At 30.5% G+C, this 14849-nt stretch overlaps 3 protein-coding genes and 1 long non-coding RNA gene across 5 annotated transcripts; 2 read left to right on the top strand and 2 right to left on the bottom strand.

Moving 5' to 3' along the window:
- The first annotated feature begins 3758 nt into the window (after positions 1-3758).
- LOC112697568 (early nodulin-like protein 13) lies at positions 3759-4944 on the top strand. The gene is made up of 2 exons (XM_025750801.2): positions 3759-4219; positions 4369-4944. The coding sequence occupies exons 1-2, from the start codon at positions 4030-4032 to the stop codon at positions 4638-4640; spliced, it is 462 nt and encodes a 153-aa protein (XP_025606586.1). The 5' UTR covers positions 3759-4029; the 3' UTR covers positions 4641-4944.
- Positions 4945-5122: 178 nt separating this feature from the next.
- Positions 5123-8375, bottom strand: LOC112697567 (uncharacterized). 2 transcript variants are annotated; one of them, XM_025750800.3, is made up of 6 exons: positions 8095-8375; positions 7952-8007; positions 7797-7851; positions 7634-7705; positions 6837-7114; positions 5123-5438 (listed from the first exon to the last, which is right to left on the bottom strand). In XM_025750800.3, exons 1-5 carry the CDS (start codon positions 8303-8305, stop codon positions 6891-6893), a joined length of 618 nt encoding a protein of 205 aa, XP_025606585.1. In that variant the 5' UTR covers positions 8306-8375; the 3' UTR covers positions 5123-5438; positions 6837-6890. The 2 variants fall into 2 exon arrangements, with proteins under 2 accessions (XP_025606585.1, XP_072075437.1); XM_072219336.1 differs by having other exon boundaries at positions 6358-7114.
- Positions 8376-9833: 1458 nt separating this feature from the next.
- LOC112697569 (uncharacterized) lies at positions 9834-11067 on the top strand. Its single transcript, XR_011873703.1, has 3 exons — positions 9834-9915; positions 10004-10073; positions 10781-11067. It is a non-coding gene; the product is annotated as an uncharacterized lncRNA (long non-coding RNA).
- A 365-nt stretch (positions 11068-11432) lies between these two features.
- On the bottom strand, positions 11433-13787 carry LOC112697570 (sugar carrier protein C-like). Its single transcript, XM_025750802.3, has one exon. It carries the CDS (start codon positions 13417-13419, stop codon positions 11869-11871), a length of 1551 nt encoding a protein of 516 aa, XP_025606587.1. The 5' UTR covers positions 13420-13787; the 3' UTR covers positions 11433-11868.
- Between the last annotated feature and the right edge of the window lie 1062 nt (positions 13788-14849).

Here is a 14849-nt window from a genome sequence, read left to right on the forward strand (position 1 = left end):
CACAGAACGACAAGACAAACATAAACCCTTCATTTTGTTCAAAAATTCTACACTCAAAATTCAGTGGTACAAATTATGTAGATCTAATTATCCTAGCAAATTACACAATTGGTGTTGTTCGTTCCAACGACAGTTAGTCTCATTAAGTCTCAACGTTACAAATTTGAGTTAGTTTAATATCTAATAACTAATAATCTAGAAGTGAAACATATTCCTCTTTATGAGTATCAGTTTTAAATTATGCACCAAAAATTTTGAAATGAAAAGGAAAGAATTTAAAAGACTAAAAAGGAGTAAAAACTAAACTAGACCAAATATAACAAAACAAATGACTTGCAAATTAATAAAATACCTTTGACATGAACAGATGACTTTAAATTTAAATACAGTGTTTAAATAAAAAAAAATAAAAAAAACTTTACAAAAAAAAGTAAATTTGCAAAGAAGATTAAAGAAAAATGTAAAGTAGAAGGAGTTCTATAGACAAAAAAATTTCAAACAAGATCAAAAATTTTTTGAAAATATAAAATTAAAAGAGTGTTTTTCTGAGAACAGATTTCAATTTCTATTTCTTTCAAATTTTGTTTATTTACAAACTTTTTTCATCTAGTCTAATTTCATTGCTTCCTATACAAGAAAAAATAACCGTTCCACTACATTAATAATTGAGTAACCGTCTTCAACTGTTTCAAATATTGGCCTCTTTATATGGAAATATGGAACCTTGTATTCAACATGCACCTTCGATTAATCTACCTTGTTTATCGATGATCCTCTCTCAATGAACTCGAGAATCTTTTCGATTGAGACCAAACAAGAATATTTTCAATATGCTGACTATCAACTTGGATTATTTTAGACCAACACCAACACAAGAACAGGGATTTGAATTTTCTAAATTTTAAATTTCACCTTAAAGAGTAAAAAAGTAAAATGTGATCTCTCACCATTTATTTTATAAATGGGACTAAAAATAAATATAAGAGAGAAATCATTTAAAGATAAAAGATCATATTTTATTATCTAAAGTACAAATTCAAAATTTAGAAGATCTAAATCCCAGGAACAGAAAGCAATGTTGGACCTTCCAATATCAAATTCATTTGCACATTATAATCAACGCCATTTGTAGTTTCTACAAAGAAGACTACAATTTCAATTTCCCAGCATATGGACCGTACGGCACAACGGATTACCATAAGTGCATCGCCAAATTTCAATTTCTTCGTTTACCATTCATCATTCACATATCTCCTCGTCTCCATTCTATCTTAAATACATGTCCATTAATAAATCCGCACAACTTTTTTATTTATATTTTAATATATTAAATACATAAATTTAAAAAAAATAAAAATGATAATATTACTTTTATTTTTAATAATATCATTTTTTATATATTTTCTTTGCTAATCATGTTACGAGTTCACAAAAAATATAATTTTAGGACATAAAATAAATAAATCCTTACTTATAGTACTTAATTTTTCTATGTAAACACTTATTTAATAATTTATCAAATATTAAAAGTGGACATTATTTGGGAGATAATATCATAGCAATACGAAAGTTTTATCCGTTCAATACAACAACTTCATTTTCAAAAATTTAACGAGTGACTTAGGATATTGTTGAGCAAGACTCTTCAATTTTAATAAGTGTTTACTTTTCAAATATAATTTGATTTTAAATAATTTTTGTAATTAGAAAAGCTAAGCATCATTGATTGACTTTTTTTTCAACCCTATTAAATAAAATAAGAGATAGAAAAATTAAGAATAAATTTAGAGTGAAGACCTAAATAAGTCTCTAATAAATTTTAGATAAAATATTTTTATCATAACAAGTTTTGATTATTTTGAAAGTCCTAAAAACATTAGTTTCGTCAGACAAATTATTTTATGATCCGAAGAGAGAAAATAAATAAGATGCGGACAGCATGGATTGAGATTTTTGGTATGCCAATTCATGCATGGAATGAAGAAAAATGTCACAAAGTGGCTGAAGTTTGAGCAACAATGATAAAAGTGGATAGATGGAAGGAACTTTAGCTTTGCCAAGGTGATGATTGACACTTCATGGATGTTAATAATCTAAAGTAGAGTAGTGTTGGATTTAGACGCACCAAAATTTAAAATTTTTGTCAACGGAGCAAACAAAACCTTTGATGATGATGTGAAAGAGATAATTTCATGGGGAGTGAAAAGCCAAAAGATCCGAAAAAAAATTGACAAAGAAGTGCACGAGTATGATGATGAAGACAGTTTGATTCGTCTCTTCTGTAACTATTGTGTGTTATCCGTCTCTTTTCTTAGGGTGTGTTTGCTGAGCTGAAAATCGGAAGAAAGAGAAGAGAGAAAAAAAATTAGAAAGAAAATAATTATTTTTTTTTTATTTAGATGAATAGAAAAGTCAAAGAAAAAAATGAATAGTGTAAAAAAATAGGTGGAACTTGTTAAAATTTTTTTCCCTTCAATATTTGATAGAAAATGAAAGAAAAATGTATTTGGTATTAGTTTTTTAATATTATCCTCTATTTTTTAATATATTTTAAAATATATAAAGATAAAATTATCTTTTCACAATATTATATACTATTTTCTTCTTCATTTTCTTTTCATCAAAACATATCTAAAGAAAATAAAATTTTACTCCATTTCTTTCTTTTTTCTTTTTTTCTTTCTATTTTATTCCTCTCTATTTCTTTTTTTAAAACCAAACAAAACCTTAAAGGTAGAGAATCTTTACCAACTATGGAAAAATAAGACAGTTTGATTCGTCTCTCATTTTTAATCAAAATTTTAATAGGTTTGTTGGATAATAAGTCTCTAAAAATTTTATTATAAAATAATTAGGTAAAAAAATATCATTATAAATAATAGAATTAAATTTTAAAGTGGTTTTTAGATTAATTGTTCATATTAAAAAATTTATAATATTTCAATTACACCACAAAAGTCATTAAAATTAAAAAAATTACACCATATTAATTCTTACCCATTTTTTATCGAATTACTTATCACTTATCACGTTATGAGTGATTTTATTCATACCTTTTCACACGAGACTAGATGAAACATGTTTTAGTTTTAGTTCTAAATGCTTGAGCAAACATAGTCATTAACCTTAATGAACCACAAAACAGTTTATTTCCCGAAATATATTACTATTATGACTAAATGATGTCATTTCATCAAGTATTTAATATCAAAAACAAAATGACGTCGTATTGGCTATTCAATATAAAAAAAAATGTGCTAAGTTACTCACGGCATGAGGTAATTTGATACCATTTTTTCAATTCGATGATGTTTATGATGTAAATGGTCAATTTCAAAAACTATTTTTGTACTTACTTTGAAATTAGTCTCCTTTAAAATGACATATGGATTAATTAATTTTTAAAATTTTTTAAATAACAAATATTTGTTAAAAACAATTGTTCAATTAAAAAATTTTTTGAGATCAATTTAAATATTTATTTATAATTTATAAAATTATTTTTACTTATCTAAAACCAAAATAATTTTAATTCTCTTTTAGAACTTTGTGCATAATTTAAACTGTAACCAGAGAATATATTAAGATAGGAAAAAATAAAATGTATTTCTATCATGGACATTATCTTTTTCTTTCATTTTTATTTTTGCAAAAAAATGAAAATCTGAATAACAATTTCTTTTTGGGTATTTTAAATAACAAATTTAAGTATCCAATGTTGTACTAATGAGTATTCGTAGAGGCAGCAATCCATGGTGTTTTTTTGACCGTTTGTTAATTCTGATTTCTGAGGCCAAACAAATAACAACAAGAAAACATAACTCTGTGGCCCCCACACCATGTACCATTCCCAATGTACCCTTTTAACGGCTACTTCTAAGTTCTAAGTTCATCGCAATATCTCATCACCCAAACCCACCGCTATATAAATGACCTCAGCACATTGCTAAAACCAGTTGGTTGTGTACCATTATATCACATCAATAATCAGTAAAAATCCTCAGCATATTTTGTTGTTGTTTTGAAACAATGGCTGGTTGTTTGAGAGCTTCCTCAGCTACTTGTATTTTGGTCCTTTTTGTTGTGTTTGGAATATCTTATGCTGCTAAGGATATCTTGGTTGGAGGCAAGGTTGATGCATGGAAGGTTCCATCTTCACCCTCTGATTCCCTCAACAAATGGGCTGAGAGGGCTAGGTTTCAAGTCGGAGACCGTCTTGGTAATTCTCTTCTTTTTTATTTCAAAATCTAAGTTTCTTTACAAGATTATTTGTGACCAATTATAGAAATTGGTGTATTATAAAATTTGATGATGAAAAAGTATGGTAAAGTTGAGAATGAGTAATCCATAAGTTTTTTCTTTATTCAGTGTGGAAATATGATGGTGGGAAAGACTCTGTGTTGGAAGTGAACAAAGAGGATTATGGGAATTGCAACACATCAAATCCAATTAAGAAGTTCAATGGCGGCAACACTAAGGTGGAGCTGGACCACCCTGGACCATTCTACTTCATAAGTGGAGCAAAGGGTAGCTGTGAGCAAGGTGAGAAGCTTCATGTGGTGGTCATTACTCCAAGGGGTGCACCTGCACCTTCACAGGCACATACACATGCACCTTCTCCTGCTCCTTGCTTTTTTTAGGATTTGAAGATGATCATACACCTGCCCCTGCTGTTGCTCCTTCAAGTGGTGGTGCCAATGCTTTGGAGTCCGGCAGTCTTATGACTCTTATTGGGGTTTTTGCCATGTGGGTTTTCTAATGTGAATCAATGAATGGTTGAATTATATCCAATACAGTAGTTTAATTGAAAATCTGTCACATTGATGTGATATTATTAGATTATTAGTTCTGTAGGGAAGGAATTGAAAGATTTAATTTTTTTCATATATTATTATCATGATTGCCTTTTCAAATATCCTATAAAATATATTGATTTTTACTAAATATTGCATATTGATCATTCTTCTATTCGAAGAAATTTCTTCAAACTTGATATAACTTCATAAAATGCAAAATATATGCTCACCAAATCATATTTTAATACATATGGAGTGTAATTACTAGTTGATGTAGAAGCCAAAGCCAAAAAAAAAAAAAATACTAAAATTCCAAAGGCCCAAGATTAACAACAAAGCAACAAGCATTTCAAATTAATTCATTAAAAATTAAGCCTTACAAGTTGAAGAACCTTAAAATAACTTCTGGAAAAGTTACTAGAAAAGAACATAACATGAACATATAAACATGGATGATATAGGAAACCAGTGAGATCAACACTATACAAGCAGTTGACTGCAAAACATGCCATAAATCTACCCTGCTTATCAGTTGAAATAAACGTCTCCAGCACTGCGAAAGTCATCCAAAAAGTATGGGAAAGCAGCAAGGATGACACAAAATTCTCTCTCTTGAAGGCAGCTCCATTTTATTCAGTTATACTGCAAAACGAAATCAAAGTGTAAAAAGCATATGGAAAAATTCAAAGATGAAATAAGAATTTAATTTTCTCATAAATCTTCAATTATTACAGTAAGCCAGTTGCAGAACTATGGGTGGGTTTGGTAAAGTTTAGCAGAGAAGTGTTGAAGTGTTTGTAGTTTTTAAAAACATACACACTTCACTTTGTGCTCGACAAATCAAAATGATAATGTATTTATGCTTTTAGCTTTTGAAAACTCCTATATAAAGATACTTTACAAAACTAACTGGTGTTTTTTAAATTAAAAGATAATATAACCTTGTATATTAACAAGTGTTCAGATTTATTCTTTTGTTATTATATTTATATTTATGTCTATTACAGTCATTCTAAACTTTACAAAACAAATTTTACTAAAACACAATTGTTGTAGTTTGTACTTATTTTTAAAGGCTCTTTTATTTGATTTAGCAAATATAACTGCTACAAAAGCCATTACTTTTGAAAAACAGAAGGTTTACCAAACCACCCTAAGTGAAATTTTTTGAGAACATAAGAATTTAACATCACAAATAAATGAATAATTGCACATTGTATAATCAAACCTTAACACCAAGCATACACTAAACTTTCAAAGATAATAAGTTAGAAATATGATAAAGTACACCAACCTCCCTTGAATTTTAGGTAAAATTACACATAGCACCCCATGAATTATATGTTGACAATGACAAACCCAGATCTGGTGAGAGGTCAGTGTCCATTTAGAAAAATATAAAGTTACCAGATGTCAGATAAACTTAAATCTTAGAAGAGTTCTGTAAATACTTTTAGAAATAAAGAGGTATGTGTGTAATGTCCCTTATCATCAGAGGCTCAGAGGAGGTTAATGTAATTTTACCAATCACACCAAATCAACAAAGCTTAAACATTTATACATGTTATAAAGTTAGCAAGGCTAGAGTTGTCTATTGCGGGCTAGAGCAATTCTCTAACTAGAAACTTCTCCAGAATCCGCAAACTTCAGTTCTGAGTCGAGATTCTTCAATTTGAGCATAAGATGAATCTTAGTTCTGGAAATGAGCAAGTCAACTGGATTGACTTGGAATCAAAGAAAGCAGTTACAAATCCTTAACTTTTTTCAGTTATAAATTCAAATATTTTGTTTGTCACAGTTATGGTTATATCAGATTCAGTATATGAACAAATGAAGTTTTGATTAACTCTTCAGTAAAGTATTCTTGGACAAATCTTGGACATGAGCTACTAAATAATGATAGTAGTAAAAAATGTTTTCAGACCAGAATAAAGTCTTAATACCCTACAGGATCATCATGCAGTTATTGTACCAAAAGACAGTTTTGGAAGACATCATCAAATTCGTAAAGTAACTTACAATACCAAATGAAACTCTTACCCAGATTCTGAAAAATAAGGGAGGCACAACGGCACAAGCAGCTCAAAATGATCATCACTCGTCATCATCTGAAATGTCAATGACTATTGGTTCCTCAGTTTTTCCATTGTTATGACCAAAAACCTCAAGTGGTTCTTTCTTCACGTGCACCTCAGCATCAACTTGAACAGGGTGTTCTTCAGAAGATGGATGCTTTCTCTTCTGACCAGCCTGCTCCTGATAGTTGCTCATCATTGGTACCTCCCCAATGCTCATGTTAGCCATTTCTTTTCTTTGTACTGCATAAAATAACCGTATTCAAAATGAAATACATCCAACCATTTGAGTAATACTCTATTCAGTTCTAGTAATTGTAAGCTTGTGTCATCAAACCCCAACTTAAGCAAATTCATTTTGAAGTATTCAATATTTTACTTTGTATTCAATTTGCCCCAAATTAAATAATTAATCCCAGTGGGGTTAATTTTCTAAAAAAAAGTAGCGATAAAATAACTCATTTTTGTGTATTCACTTGCAACTCAACATGTTATCATCATAGCATAAAATGTGGCTCCCACTACTCACTTCAGATTCATTACCTCACCACATCGGATCATAGGATGGACTGTGATGAGTGTGATCCCCATTTTAACTGGTCATCACACTGTATCATCCTATGATGATGAAGTGATGAGTCCCAAGTACATAAAAAATGCATGGCACAAATATGTCTCTTCTCTATAGTTGGGGACTATTATCCTAGAGGCTTACACTTTCATGCATTAAAGTTCAGAGTTATATAACTTACAATTACTTACCTGAAGTGAGGTCACGTAAGGAGTGGTCAACAGAAGGCTGCTCATCCAAGAAAGAAGAAGGCGGTGGTAGAGCTTCGCAAACAAAAACCCAAATCGACTAATATTAATTCTAAGATCAGATAACTGAAACTTGAACTCAAGAAAGAATTAAATTGTAGAGTACCTTGACCTACATCCCCAAAGGGTTCCAGTTTGCGTTGGTAAACTTTTAACCTGTCCTGTGAGAGTCGGAGACAAAAGCAACAACATTAACGATTAACTAACATACTTTGGGCGTGGAAACTTACAAGGAAGTGTTAAGCGAGAAATGGAACTTACAAGTTCAGATTTGAGGGGATGATAATCTGGATTAGTCCCTTTGCATCTCAACTTCACTACACAGAAACAAAACAACAAAAAGCCCTAAGCATGTGTGTGAATTGGGAATTTGGAAGAAGAAATGAAGAAAAAGACGAAAGTACATGAGAAAAGGGTGGAAGTGATGTTGGCAAGGGTTAAGAGAGAGTGAGCGCGTTGAAGAGGAGGCATTTTAGAGAGGATGAAAGGGTTTGAGAGAGAAAGAATATTCGGCAGCTCTGCTTCCAGATTCTCCAGGCTGGCTACCGTGCGCCTCAGTGCTTCGCTCATCTCTTTCGGTACGCCCTCACCCACACTTTCGCTTCCCCTCGCCATTTTCTGTCTCTCTCTTTCGGTTTTAGTCTCAGGGGAAGTAGAGATGTTGGTGACTCATAAGTCATAAGGGGCTAATTTTTTTTTATATTGGCTAAATATAGGTGTAATACGTTGTTACGGGAAAATTAGGTGTTTTTTTTTTATATGGTGTTTTATTTAAATCGGACGGTCCGATTTGTTTGATAAAAAAATAAACCACAAATCGGAGGGTCCGATTTGCTTGAAGAATAAAATAAACACGAAATCGGAGGGTCCGATTTGTATTTTTTATTTTTTTTAATTTGTTGAAATGGAAATCGGACGGTCCAATTTTAACATTAAATTTTTTTTATTTTTGAAATTACAAATCGGACCGTCCGTATTGTAATTTTAACTTTTTTTTTTTTTCAAACTGAAAACGGAGGGTCCGTTTTCTGCTAACACCATATATATGTAAAATATCTCTCTTCTCCACATTATTGTATTACTACATCCTCTTCTCCATATAAAAAATCAAAAGGTGGTCATAAGGAGAGAAGCACAACATTCAAGGGGAACATGGCAACATGCTTTTTCACTATTTGATTAGTGAAAATTCAGTTAACATGAGTAAATTATTTAATAATTTTTAATTATTAATTTTATATAAAATTAATCGTACTTAAATTTTTATTCTATTTTATAGTTTCGTTCATCTAATAAATAAGAGTAAATTATATTTTTTAAATAAATAATTAAATAAGTCTTAAGAAAAAAAGAAAATTTTATTTTTATTTATGATAGAATTTAAATTTATCGATTGTATTTAACTACTCTAGCGTTCACTTCTCAATTTTCATATACTCTAAATAACAATATTAAAATTACTAATTTAAAAAAGATGACAAATTTAAATTTTAATATATTTATTGTGCATTTATTTAAATGAAAAATTTTAAAAATTTTGCAGATAATAATATTAATATATGATCTAAAATATACTTGTTAAATATAAAACTAAGATAAGAAACTAGACGATAAGAATAATTAATAATTCACTAAATAAAACTATAGAAATTGGACAAAAATAAAAAAATAATAAAATATATTCAATTCAACCAAAAAATCTAAACAAAATTTAATAATAATTGAATTGTTTATTCAAATAAAAATAAAACCTTAAATAACTAAAAATTTTAAAATAATATGAATGTTGTGATAAAATTCCTTAAATGTATTTATTCATTAAATTTAAATTTAAAACTACAATGAATTGTTTCAAATTCTAAAAATTAAAAATTTGTATATTTTTCTATTATTTATTTTTATTAGTGCTAAAAAATAAACATAACAAAATAAAATATAAAATTACGATATGAAATTGCTTAACAAAAAATATTTGAAAATTTTACTAAATAAAATTATAAAAATTCGAAAAAAAAAATGTATTTAATTAAACTAAAATCTAAACAAAACATAATAACAAATGAATTATTTATTAAAATAGAAAAAAATCTTAGGGTGCGTTTAATAAAAAAGACTGACACTGAGAAATTAAGATAACAAAAATTTAGAAACAGAAACGTAATTAAGTCTTAAATACTGTATTTGGCGTGTGATGTACAAGCCAAAGACTGAGCAGAAATCATACGGTTCGCTTTCTCTTCCTCTGTCTCTCTTTCACTTTCGATCTCTGTCTCTTTCTCTTGGCTCTCTCTCACTTTCTTCTGTTGGTTGCAGGAGATACTAAATAAGAGCAAATTGGTTGCAATTGATGCTGGAAACAGGGGCTACCTACCCTCCGAATAAGGTATGTAAGTTGATGATTACGATGTTTTTGACACCAAAATTCTGATGATTTGATGATGACACTGATCTGAGGTAGTTAACATCGTTGTTAAGTTTGCATAAGGTCACAAGTTGAAAAGTTGTTTTCCTGAGTTTGTGGTGTTTGAAATTTAAGGGGAGAAAATGAAGGTTAGATGGTGAATTGGTGATTGAGTTTTGGAGCACATAACCTAGTCATGTGTTTGCTGTTTTTCATTGTTTTTCAAGCACCAAAATTGCCAGATATTTGCAATTATGTCACTGAGAGCTAAAAAAAAGATAATTTTGTTTCATTACAATTTTGTTAGCTGAACTTGAATTTAATCAACTCAATTTAACTATTATGCTTTTGTATTCTTTTACTTGTGTTCTATTTAACTATGATGCTTTTGATTCTCTTTTGCTGATATCCTACAATCAAACTTCAAGCTGTTTTGGATTAGAATTGAAGTTCTCTTAATTTGTATAAAGCATGTCTGCAGCATTCAATTTATTTGATATTACCTTTCATTAAAATTAAATGATGATATAGAATTTCACTTACTTGCTTGACTTCTTAACTGTTACTTTTCATCTTTTAAACTATGTATTAACTGGTGAAAAGTTGAAAATCAAAATCTACCATTGCTGTTTGAATTTGCTACTAGTTCATTGATAGGTTCAATTTATTTCCTCTCTTTTGCTGAACAGATCTGCTACATATACTATCATCTACTCCGAGACATCCAAACCTCACTGAGCACACCAGTGAGAAAGCCAAGGAAGCTAAAGATATACAAGTGAGAAAGCTAGTGGATACAGAACAGAAACTCTTGGAAGCAAAAGGAAATGCAGATCAAGTTATAGTGTTGTGTTTTAAATTGTAGTAGGAGCATTTGTTTGTATTTGTGAATGTTATAAAAGCAAAGTATATGAATGAATTAGATTGGCTGGTTTGTTGACATTGAATTCTTGAAATTAGATTGGCTGTTTTGGAAGATTCTTCTCTTCTTTACCTAGTTACAAACAAAACAAATGCAAATGCAAATTCTTCTCTTCTTGACAATGTATATCTTGATCTTCTTCCGTTTCCCTTAGTTGAAGAACTTCTACAACGGTAAACCAACTGGCTCAAAGATAAATACTAGTAGTAGCAAATAGCAACACCGAATCTCAATCTTGTTCTTGTAAATAACCTAACTCTTTCATAAATCACATTTATAATTAAAGCTAGTATCACAGAAAGTGAAGTTGGCTATAACATTGTAGTGTCCAATCATAAATCATATTCACGTCTAACCATATATATCCATCATAACTCCTCTCCCCATTACTAGAAACAAAACCCAACTTTCATAAATAAATGACTTAACTCACCATGTTAATGTCTCTCAGGTGCAATTCCAGAGCCTCTGAACATTCATGGTGGTTTTTGAACAAACAAGCTACTAGTAATATTGCATCATATATAGATAATGTCATACATTTTTTAAAATAGCATCAAACAAATTAAGATATAAAAATTTATATTTTTTTTAGTTATTGATTCTTGTTAATACTGAAAAGTAAACAACAAATTAAGATATGAAATTGCGTGAGAAGAACATTTAATAATTTCATTAAGTAAAACTATTAAAATTTGAAGAAGAACAGAAAAAAATGTATTCGACTAAACCAAATTCTAAACAAAAACTGAATAACAAGTGAATTATTTACTAAAATAGACAAAAAAAAAAACTTAAAAAAACAATAAGATCTAAATCACTTTTGGTTCCTAATTAAAATCGAAACTGTCTTAATCAACACGAGTTATCCACCTTGGCATTAGCTTCTTCGCTTGCGGACTTGACAAATTTCTTCCAAAAAGAATGGTTTTGCCACACAACAGACATCTCTTCAATGGGAACTCCTTTAGTCTCGGGAAGAAACTTATGAATAAAACCGCTCATGACCAAAACAAAGAAAGCAAAGAAGATGAAGAGGCCAAATTTCATGTGGCAGAGCATGGAGGTGAATACTTGAGCAATTGCAAACGTGAAAATCATATTGACGGACACATTAATACTCTGAGCTGCAGATCTGACTTCAAGGGGAAATATCTCGCTAGGAACCAACCATCCAAGAGGACCCCATGACCATGCAAATCCCATGACATAGATGCATATAAATCCCACCACAAGGAACGCATACCATTTTGGCAAGATTCCGGGGTTTCCATCCACTCCAAATTTACTTGCTATCGCGGCGGTTATCACAATCTGACAGATAAACATCTGAGCACCGCCTTCGAGAAAGAGCTTGCGCCTTCCAACTTTGTCAACGGTAAAGATTGAAACAAAGGTAGCAAGCGCATTAAAGCCACCGGTGATCATGGAAGACATAAGAGAAGCGTTGCTGCCAAAACCAATGGTTCTGAACAAAACAGGAGCATAGAAAGTAATGACGTTCATGCCAGTGAGTTGCTGGAAGAAAGGAATGGCTATGGCCATCACGAGCTGAGGCCTATAATGCCTCTTCAACAGAGTGGCCCATGGGTGTTTCACTGCCATGGACGATTGACTAGCCTCAACGAGGTCCTTGAACTCTTCGTCCACGTCACTGGTTCCTCTAATCTTGATCAGCTCTTGCTTGGCTTTCTCATCTTTGCCACGCTCGATCAAGGAGCTCGGCGAGTCGGGGAGAAAGATTGCGCCGATGATGATCATGACGGCGGGGACAGCCGCGAAACCCAAGCTGTAGCGCCAGCCTTCACCGTTCTTCATCTTGGCGAAGAAATAGTTGAGGACATTGGCCACAAAGATTCCAATGGTGATGGCCAATTGGAACATCATGTTAAGGGCTCCTCTGTATTTGTAAGGAGCAACCTCCGACACATAGATTGGAACAGACTGATTGGCACATCCAATTCCGAAGCCAAGCAACATGCGACCAACAATGAGCATCCACACTTTCTGAGCAAAGGCATTGAAACCAGCACCCACGAGGAACAGAATACCGCCGGATAACATGGTAAGACGCCTTCCAAAGATTCGAGTGATGGAAGACGCACAGAGTGATGCCACCAGAGCAGCCAGATACAGGGAGGATGTAAATAGTGTCAAAACCTGGCTATCAAACCTGCAATACTGATTGTCAGATGGCTTCATGTTCATCTCCTTTGCATACACGTCTGGGAAAAATTTCTTCAGAAAAGGATCCATCGATGTAACTCCACCTGAGATGCCAAGATCATATCCAAAAATTAGTCCTCCGAATGCAGCAACCATGCACGTCACAAAAACCCGGAAAGTGAGTTTTCCCGGATATTGCTTCCCATTGCCGGACCCCTTTCCAATGACTCCACCCGCCATTGTTATATTTGATCGGTTAATGGAATTGCTAACAAGGGAGAAGAGAAAAATAATCACTGATGATGAGGGAGAGATATGACTAAGAGAAGAGAAGGGAAGAGAAAAGAAAGGACTAGTGTTTGGTTTGTAGTTGAGTTGAGATCTGAGGAGAGAACAAACACTACGATATTTATAGATGGATTCATGATTTTTCCGCCGAATTATTATCTTTTTTTTTTCTTTTATTATATTATCTATCTTCTATCTTTTGTTTAAAATGATACTAATTATATATCATCAGTGAATTGAGATCACATCAGAGAAAGAACACAGAGTACAATATTTATATATCTTCTTATACTATTTTAAATATTAAATCAATAAGCAGTTTAAATAAATCTTTCTTTTAACATTTTAAAATAATATTTAAATAAAATTTATCTATATCTATATATACATAAATAGTATTAAATTAAATTTAAACTGCAAAGACTATCTATTTTTATATTTTTGAAATTATTTTAAATATTAAATCAATAGACAATTTAAAATAAATCTTATCTTTAAGCATTTTAAAATAAAATTTATCTATATCTATATCTATATATATAGATAGATAATATTAAATTAAATTTAAATAAAACAAGAAAACAAAAGTCAGGTTATCTAATAATAAATCAAAATTTAATTTTAAAAATAACATAAAAGATTGTTAAACGTGGTTTATCTTCTAAAAAAATTCTAGAACACTATTATATATAGAGGTCAATATCAAACTAATCCACTAATAATTTATTGATGAAAGATAATACTAATTAAGAAGTTAAGTGAAAGAAAAAAAAATAAATTTTTAAATTGGCTAGGAAGAATGAAAATGCATTATCATCCAACATCTATGAGCGAAAGCTACAAGCAGAGCTTTAAGAAAGACAAAAGAAAACAGTTCGAACGGAAATGATTACAACAACTCTTATAGAGAGGCGAAGTTAATGGCAGTATCTTTATCTTTATAGTAATATAAATGGGAGCCAATTTGCTGATGTGGCGTTCATACGTTAAGTCTGGGAGTTTATTTGCTTACGTGTCATCACTAGAAATTGTTAGATTTATATTTATAAATTATAAATTATTATTTGCTTAAGTTGTTATTTTCAAATTTTAAGTTTGGGTTGTTTTACATAGGTTATTATTTTTTAAATTTTAAATTATTTTATTTGTTTGGATTATTTTACTTAGGTTGTTATTTTTTAAATTTCAAATTATTTTATTTAAGTTGTTATTTTTTAAATTTTATTTAGATTTTACTTAGGTTTTTCTTTTTTATATTATAACACTATTTTTTAAATATCTGTTAATTCTTTTTAGTATTATTTTTTAAAATTTTAAATTTTTTTTAAATTGCAGCTACATAAATTTTTTTAAAGAAATTTAGAGTTTTAAAAAAATATACG

Source organism: Arachis hypogaea, chromosome 16 (genome assembly GCF_003086295.3).
Source record: "Arachis hypogaea cultivar Tifrunner chromosome 16, arahy.Tifrunner.gnm2.J5K5, whole genome shotgun sequence".
NCBI lineage: Eukaryota > Viridiplantae > Streptophyta > Magnoliopsida > Fabales > Fabaceae > Arachis > Arachis hypogaea.

Bases quoted from the DNA above. Each gene is read 5' to 3' on its own strand.
- LOC112697568 (XM_025750801.2), top strand. From the start codon at position 4,030: ATGGCTGGTTGTTTGAGAGCTTCCTCAGCTACTTGTATTTTGGTCCTT. The intron at 4,220-4,368 runs GTAATTCTCTTC...TTCTTTATTCAG, and splicing joins TCAAGTCGGAGACCGTCTTG to TGTGGAAATATGATGGTGGG.
- LOC112697567 (XM_025750800.3), bottom strand. From the start codon at position 8,305: ATGGCGAGGGGAAGCGAAAGTGTGGGTGAGGGCGTACCGAAAGAGATG. The intron at 8,008-8,094 runs GTACTTTCGTCT...GTTTCTGTGTAG, and splicing joins CACTTCCACCCTTTTCTCAT to TGAAGTTGAGATGCAAAGGG. The intron at 7,706-7,796 runs GTACTCTACAAT...TTGTTTGCGAAG, and splicing joins CTTTGGGGATGTAGGTCAAG to CTCTACCACCGCCTTCTTCT.
- LOC112697570 (XM_025750802.3), bottom strand. From the start codon at position 13,419: ATGGCGGGTGGAGTCATTGGAAAGGGGTCCGGCAATGGGAAGCAATAT.